This window comes from Garra rufa, chromosome 17 (assembly GCF_049309525.1).
Source record: "Garra rufa chromosome 17, GarRuf1.0, whole genome shotgun sequence".
NCBI lineage: Eukaryota > Metazoa > Chordata > Actinopteri > Cypriniformes > Cyprinidae > Garra > Garra rufa.
This window is the reverse complement of record NC_133377.1, coordinates 44,012,514-44,021,484: the sequence shown is the minus strand read 5'-3', so window position 1 is coordinate 44,021,484 and position 8,971 is coordinate 44,012,514. Positions and strand designations below refer to the sequence as shown.

Below are 8,971 nucleotides of genomic sequence, written 5' to 3'. Positions count from 1 at the left end.
GGAACAGCTATGATCTGTGCATGAGCTCAGACTTGATTTTGGTTCTTTTTAAAGAAGATACATGACCAATCCAAAGTTCTTTTATTGTTTATTTAAAGAAGTCTCTTCTGCTCACCAAGACTGCATTTATTGGATCCAAAACACAGCAAAAACAGTAATATTGTGAAATAGTTTACTATTTAAAATAACTGCTTTTAATTTGAATATGTTTTAAAATCTATTTTATTTCTGTGATCAAAGCTGAATTTTTCAGCAGGTTTCGTGATCATTCAGAAATAATATGCTGATTTGATGCTCAGAAAACATTATTATTATTATTATTATTATTATTATCAATATTTTAGACAGTTTAGTATTCTTCGATAAATATCAGCATTTATGTGAAATTAAAAGCTTTTGTAACATACACTATACCATTCAAATAAGCTTGGAAATTATAGAAATTAATACTTGTATTTACCAAGGATGCTTTAAATTAACCAAAAGAGATGATAAAGACATGCATAATTTTACAAAAGGTTTCTATTTCAGATAAATGCTGTTCTTCTGAACTTTCTATTCATCACAGAAACCTGGAAAAATTCTACTCAGCTGTTTTCAACATAATGTTTTTTTGAGCAGCAAATCCGCATATTAGATGGATTTCTGAAGGATCATGTGACACTGAACACTGGAGTAATGATGCTGAAAATTCAGCTTTGATATCAATGAAATAAATTACATCTTAAAATATATTTAAATAGAAAACAGTTACTTTAAATACTTTAAAAATATTTTTAAATTTTACTGTTTTTGCTCATCTGTGATGATCAGCAGATACTTCTTTTTTTTTCTCTCTAAAACTGCATGACAATCAAAGCCACAAATCTAAAGAATTGTTCTGAATCTGAGGTTGAAATTGCAAAAAATGAGCTTTGAGTGAGATTTAGTTTGAGCGCAGTACCACACATCTCCACTAGATCATTGTTAATGGTGTTGTTTTTAACCATGAACTATGCAAGTGTGACTCTTTTATTCATGACCTTTTGATTTTTTTCAAATGTCCATGATTTTTTTTTATCTTTAAGGGGAGGCACTGCAGGCAAAAACGCTGTTTTTATAGATTTTATTCCCCAAAAATGGATATATAAACATATATGTCTGTTCTAAGTTTTCCTAAAATTATGAAGTGACAGAATAAGACCCAAAATCTCCTCTGTAAAAACATTTGACTCTAATATGTCAAAAAATTAAACCAGAGTTTTGAAACTGACTTCATCCAGTGTTTAGAGTTTTGTACTAGAAATGTCTGCAAATTAGTGCATATTTCATTAAATAATGGCTCATTTGTATATTTAAACCTAACATTTTAGAAAACTTGTAATACAACAAATGTTTTCAATTATCAATGTAATCAATCAGCTGGGTAAGTAAAGTCATAACTATTAGTTAATTTTTTTTACCCTATTCACCTGCAGTGTCTCACCTTAAGTTTCATACCATTGCAATGAAGTAAAAAATCCTAGAAAACTAAAATGTAAAACATTTCAGTCAAAAGTGATCCAGCAGCAGAGGGTTAATAGTATGGTGACTGACGTTTGTGTTGTGATGGTTGTGTTTGTGTCTGTAGTTCCGGCAGGCGGTTTATAAACAGACCATGAAGCTCTTCGCTGAGCTGGAGATCAAGAGGAAAGAGCGAGAAGCCAAGGATATGCACGAACGGTAAAACACACGCGTGTCATGTCACATGTGTCTGTGTGATGTAGAAACACATGAACGAGTGTCCTCTGATTGCAGGAAGAGACAGCGGGAGGAGGAGATCGAGACACAGGAGCGAGCCAAGAGAGAGCGCGAGTGGCAGAAGAACTTTGAGGTGCCTTCCTTTATTCTAGCATGACCTTCATCACATGTGTGTGTTTGTGTGTGACGCTCCGATCTCAACGTGTGTGTGTGTGTGTGTGTGTGTGTGTGTGTGTGTGTGTGTGTGTTCAGGAGACGCGTGATGGCCGTGTGGACAGCTGGAGGAGCTTTCAGGCTAAAGGCAAGACTAAGAAAGAGAAGAAGAATCGCACCTTCCTCAAGCCGCCCAAAGTCAAGATGGAGCAGCGTGAATGAGACCCTCCTGCTGTACAGATGATGATGATGATGATGATGATGAAGAGCCAGTCTCAGTCCTCATGTCCACTAATAGAGACACAAACCCGCAGATTCCTGACGTGCTGTTTTTCTTCTGCAAATAAACATTTGTTTGTAGATATTTAGTTCTAGTTTTTATATTGTACACAATTAAACCTCTGTTTCGGTCTGACTGTATGAGTTTGATATTATTCAGCTGTTTGTTTGTTTGTGAGAGGAAGAATTTTAATATTAAATGGATGAATCTGGACTTGTTCTTTTTTTTACTTTCATTGAGATACTGGACTAACTTGACTTGACACACTCCAAACTCTGACCAGATGCTAGCAACACTTTATCAACATGTTAGCATGCTAATCATGGTAGAAACACGCTATCAACATGTTAGCATGCTAATCATGGTAGAAACACGCTATCAACATGTTAGCATGCTAATTATGCTAACAACATAATAACATGCTAATCATGGTAGAAACTCGCTATAAACATGTTAGCATGCTAATCATGCTAGCAACACAATAACATGCTAATCATGCTAGCAATACAATAACATGTTAATCATGGTAGAAACTCGCTATCAACATGTTAGCATGCTACTTATGCTAACAACACAATAACATGCTAATCATGCTAGCAATACAATAACATGTTAATCATGGTAGAAACTCGTTATCAACATGTTAGCATGCTAGCAACACAATAACATGCTAATCATGGTAGAAACACGTTATCAACATGTTAGCATGCTAATCATGCCAACAACACAATAACATGCTAATCATGGTAGAAACACGCTATCAACATGTTAGCATGCTAATTATGCTAACAACACAATAACATGCTAATCATGGTAGAAACTCGCTATCAACATGTTAGCATGCTTATCATGCTAGCAACACAATAACATGCTAATCATGATAGAAACACGCTATCAACATGTTAGCATGCTAATTATGCTAACAACACAATAACATGCTAATCATGCTAGCAATACAATAACATGTTAATCATGGTAGAAACTCGCTATCAACATGTTAGCATGCTAATCATGGTAGAAACTCGCTATCAACATGTTAGCATGCTAATTATGCTAACAACACAATAACATGCTAATCATGGTAACAACACAATAACATGCTAATCATGGAAACAACACAATAACATGCTAATTATGCTAATAACATGCTAATTATGCTAACAACACAATAACATGCTAATGCTAACACACCTGTTAGTAATATCTATATCTAGCTTTAAAACCATTTTAAACATCAATCTATTTCAGACAGAAAATCTTCAAACTTTTACAATTGTTTCAAACTTTTTAAGCTTTTTTTAAGCAGCTTCAAAGTATGTCTTGACACACTTTTTTATCTAGTTCTTATTTATGCACAGACATACACATATACACACACACACACACACACATATATATATAAATTGGCATTACTTAAAATAAAAGCAAATGTTTATTTGTGGACTATATAAAAAATAAAAGACTCAACAAACGGAGACTATCAGTGTTGTAGAAATAAACAGTTTGAGAAAATATCTAGAAATTAAATCTTTTTCACTGAATCCTAAACAGCAAACAGAAGGACGCTCTCGGACTAAATATCAGACTGTAATGTTTTATTTCTCTCAGAGCTGCAATGCTGAGTCACGTGACCGTGTGTGCGCGCCCCCGCTCGTCCTGCAGGTGTCGCTGTGAATCAAGCACAGAATCGCAGATGAGCGTCAGTGTCGCGCGCGTCTGGGACTAATTAAAGCTCACGATAGAAAATCACATCATCAAGACAAAGAGAAGACAAAGACGCGATTGTTCCTCTGCTGATGAAAACAATGCGCAGTCTCCAGAGTCACGCAGACGCTGATTGAGAGCGAATTCCTCCATTTATTGATCATGGTCAAATATCCTGCATCAGAAACAGCTGCCAGTCACTGTTGGCTTGACCCTCTGTTTCTAGCACATCTCAACTTCGACATATTAAAACTACTTCAAGTGCGACAGTCGATCAGATGCTGCGGGTTCATCCGACATAAAATACTTTTATAAATGTACGCCTGATTTTAGATACAGATGAAGACCAGCAGGAAACCTGTGTCATATTCACATTTATTCAATCAGCATTTATTCAAAGTGAGATCACAGACGATTTGATTCAGGAGCGAGTGATATTTACACACAATGGCAGGTGTCAAATATACAGGAGAGCAGAAGAGAAGGTGAATATTACAGTAGAGGAGCTGCTCCTGAATGTTGTGAAGGTCTCAGATGATCATGAGGAGGTTTGCAACTCATTCCAGCAGAACAGAGACGTCTTCATCTGAAAAAACAGCTTCTGCTGCGATTAAAATTAAATGCATTCTTCTCTCTCTTGTGTGGCCTCTTGAGGAAAGTTTTCTGATCAGAGAAATATTTTTTTCATGGGAGATACATTTTTGAAGAGAGCAAATTCTGATGATTGAAAATAAGAGAGAAATCTGTTCAAACACTTGAAATGGAAAAAAAAATTCTGACGAGCTACTTCTCTAATAGTTTTAAGAAGCAGAAAAAGAAAAAGAAAAAAAGTTAAGAGTCAACAGTTGATGTTTTTTTGTTCTTTGAGAAAGAGAGAAATTCGTTTTTTTGGAGAGAGAAAAATGTTTAAAAAATTGATTGTTTAAAAGAACATTTTTTGAAGAGAAAACTTCTCTGATAAGAGAAAAAAAAATTAGTAAGAGAAAAACATTTTTTTAAGAGAAAGTTTGAAGAGAACAAAGTTAAAAGATAAAATTCTGATGAGAGAAAAAAATTTTATAAGATAAAAATGGTTTTCAGAGACAGAAAAAAGATTTTTTAAACAAAAAAATCAGAGGAAAAAGTGTTTTTTTACAAGAAAAAAGAGAGATAGAGAGATAGAGATCAATTATTTTCTTTTTTTTCTCTTTCCAAAAAAGTATCACTTTCTCTCATTAAACATTTTTCTCTCATGTTTTTTTTTTTAGAAATTGTTTCTTATTTTTTTTAAAGAACATGTTTTTTTTAAGAGGAAAACGTTTTTTTGAGAGAAAAAAAAGTTAGAGAAAAATTTTCTGAGGGATTTGTTTTTTGATAAAACAAAAAAAAAAGAGTAAAAAAGTTTAAAAAAAAATTACAAGAAACTAATTTTTTTTAACTTTCTCATAAAAATGAAAACGTTCTCGTAGTCAAGACTTAGTTTCTCGTAAAAATGTTAAACTTTCTCGTAATCATGACAGTTTCTCGTTAAAAATTAAAAACGTTCTCGTAATCATGACTTAGTGTCTCGTAAAAATAAAAAAGTTCTCATAATAGTGACTAATTTTTACAAGAAACAAAGTCATGGTTACGAGAAAGTTGACTCGTTTCATGTAAAAATTAAAAGCTTTTTCATAAAATTTTTTAACTTTCTCATAATCATGACTTAGTTTCTCGTAAAAATTAGTCACTATTATGAAAAAGTTTTTAAGTATCTCGTAAAAAAATTTTACTTTCTCGTAATCATAACTTATTTTCTCGTAAAAAAACTTTTTTACTTTCTCGTAATCATCTCTTAGTTTCTTGTAAAAATTAAAAACTAAGTCATGATTACGAGAAAGTTTTTAAAAAATTTTACGAGAAACTAAGTCATGATTATGAGAACATGTAAATTTTTTACGAGAAACTAAATCATGATTACGAGAAAATTAAATTTTTTTATGAGAAACTAAGTTATGATTATGAGAAAGTTTTTAAATTTTTACGAGAAACTAAGTCATGATTTCGAGAAAGTTAAAATTGTTTACAAGAAACTAAGTCACTATTATGAAAGTTTTTAATTTTTACGAGAAACTAAGTCATGATTACGAGAAAGTTTCTAATTTTTACGCGAAAGTTTCTAATTTTTACGAGCAAGCTTTTAAATTTTTACGAGAAACTAAGTCATGATTACGAGAAAGTTTCTAATTTTTACGCGAAAGTTTCTAATTTTTACGAGCAAGCTTTTAAATTTTTACGAGAAACTAAGTCATGATTACGAGAAAGTTTCTAATTTTTATGAGAAACTACGTCACTATTATGAAAGTTTAATTTTTACGAGAAACTAAGTCATGATTACGAGAAAGTTTTAAAATTTTTACGAGAAACTAATTCATGATTATGAGAAATAAATTTTTTTTTTATGAGAAACTAAGTCATGATTACGAGAAAATTTAAAATTTTTACGAGAAACTAATTCATGATTATGAGAAATTAATTTTTTTTTTATGAGAAACTAAGTCATGATTACGAGAAAATTTAAAATTTTTACGAGAAACTAATTCATGATTATGAGAAATTAATTTTTTTTATGAGAAACTAAGTCATGATTACGAGAAAATTTAAAATTTACGAGAAACTAAATCATGATTACTAGAAAATGTAATTTTTTTATGAGAAACTACGTCATGATTATGAGAAAATGTAATATTTTTACGAGAAATTAAGTCATGATTACGAGAAAGTTCCTAATTTTTACGAGAAACTAAGTCATGATTACGAGTATTTTTTTTATTTTTACGAGAAACTAAGTCATGATTACAAGAAAGTTAAAGTATCCTGTAAAAAACAATTAACTTTCTCGTAATCATGACTTAGTTTCTCTTAAAACTGTAAAACTTTCTCGTAATCATGATTTATTTTTTAATTTTACAAGAAACTAAGTCATGATTACAAGAAAGTTTTTTAATTTTTACGAGAAACTAAGTCATTTTTACGAGCAAGCTTTTAAATTTTTACGAGAAACTAAGTCAATTACGAGAAAGTTTCAAATTTTTACGAGAAAGTTTCTAATTTTTACGAGAAAGTTTCTAATTTTTACGAGAAAGTTTCTAATTTTTACGAGAAACTAAGTCATGATTACGAGAAAGTTTCTAATTTTTACGTGAAAGTTTCTAATTTTTACGCGAAAGTTTCTAATTTTTACGAGCAAGCTTTTAAATTTTTACGAGAAACTAAGTCATGATTACGAGAAAGTTTCTAATTTTTACGAGAAACTAAGTCATGATTACAAGAAAGTTTCAAATTTTTATGAGAAACTACGTCATTATTATGGGAAAGTTTCTCATTTTTACGAGAAACTAAGTCATGATTACGAGAAAGTTTCTAATTTTTATGAGAAACTACGTCATTATTATGAGAAAGTTTCTAATTTTTACGAGAAACTAAGTCATGATTACGAGAACGTTTCTAATTTTTATGAGAAACTAATTATTACGAGAAAGTTTCTAATTTTTACGAGAAACTAAGTCATGATTACGAGAAAGTTTCTAATTTTTACGAGAAAGTTTCTAATTTTTACGAGAATCTTAGTCATGATTACGAGAAAGTTCCTAATTTTTACAAGAAACTGAGTGATGATTACAAGAAAGTTAACATTTTTTAAGAGAAACTAAGTCATGATTACGAGAAAGTTTCTAATTATTATGAGAAACTAAGTCATGATTATGAGAAAGTTTCTAATTTTTACGAGAATCTTAGTCATGATTACGAGAAAGTTCCTAATTTTTACAAGAAACTGAGTGATGATTACAAGAAAGTTAACATTTTTTAAGAGAAACTAAGTCATGATTATGAGAAAGTTTCAAATTTTTACGAGAAACTTTCTAATTTTTACGAGAAACTAAGTCATGATTACGAGAAAGTTTCTAATGTTTACGAGAAAGTTTCTAATTTTTACGAGAAAATAAGTCATGATTACGAGAAAGTTTAAAGTTTTTAAGAGAAACTAAGTGATTATTACAAGAAATGAAGTCATTATTATAAGAAACTAAGTCAATACTACGAGAAAAAAATTAGGTCATTATTACTGGGGTGTATGGGGTGTTCAGGGAGGGGTAGTACCTCTGGTGTGGGGGCATGTCGTGTTTAGGGCAGCTCATCCACCTTTGGCCCCCACCTGTCACTCAGCTCTCACCTGTGGCTCCTAGTAGCTGTAGCATGCGCAGCGGCCACACTCCGGGCAACAGCTTCGACAGGCTGGCTAAACCAGGTTGAGGGTAGCCGTTGTGTCGTTGACCCTCGGTGAGACAGGGGCATGTCTGCCCCGAGCATGTGAAGACAGACTCCGGTGGATTGAGCGGTTGGGGCCTATCAAAAATAGAACCAACGGCCACAAAGGCGGTTTCTGCAAGCGACGTGGTACGCCAAGAGCACGGCTAGACATGAAAGATGCCCTGGTCAACCACTGCGCCCAACCCATCTCCAACCGTCTCGACTTGTCCTGCCATTGGAGTAAGATGGAATCTGGGAAGAGAGAGTGAGGCTGAATATGCGCACCTCTCCCTCACTTTAATCCAATCCACGCGCAAGTCTTGACATCTTGATCTTGATCTTGACATTTCCCAACGTTTTGTAAAAAGTCCTGTGGCGATAGGCGAGCGACGAAGCAGCAGGTGTGGATTCACTGGGAGCTGTAGCCGCGGACCTACACGCAGGCGACTCAGGTCTAATGGTCGTCTTCTCGCTGACCGAAGCAACAGCTGGATTCGGCGTCTACCTGAGTGACTGAGCAGCCCTCTTCAGGAATGCACTGCTCACCTCCATAGTAAGAGGAAGGGGCTAGAAAAGGTGCCCTAAACACGGCTTGCTTCATAGAACCCTGGCCAGCTTATACTGTGCATTCTTCTGCATTAAAGGTTCTTGGACCCTTACATAGGAAACATCAAGACTGGTTTGATGAAAACGATGAAGAGATCAAGGCTCTACTTGCTGAAAAGCACTGCCTTCACCGTGCTCATCAGAACGATCCATCATCAATAGCTAAGAAAAATGCTTTTAACAACACTCGCAGGATCGTACGGAGCAAGCTTCGCAAGATGCAGGACTCCTGGCTAATGG

At 33.5% G+C, this 8,971-nt stretch overlaps 1 protein-coding gene across 1 annotated transcript in view; it reads left to right on the top strand.

Annotated features, from left to right (window-relative positions):
* Window positions 1-2,365, top strand: part of dnajc8 (DnaJ (Hsp40) homolog, subfamily C, member 8) — a 12,519-nt gene extending 10,154 nt beyond the window's left edge. Inside the window, exons 7-9 of the mRNA XM_073822163.1 lie at window positions 1,610-1,701; window positions 1,777-1,852; window positions 1,972-2,365. Of these exons, the coding sequence (XP_073678264.1) occupies window positions 1,610-1,701; window positions 1,777-1,852; window positions 1,972-2,094 (291 nt within the window). The 3' untranslated portion in view covers window positions 2,095-2,365. The remainder of the gene's footprint in view (window positions 1-1,609; window positions 1,702-1,776; window positions 1,853-1,971) is intronic.
* The last annotated feature ends 6,606 nt before the right edge of the window (window positions 2,366-8,971 follow it).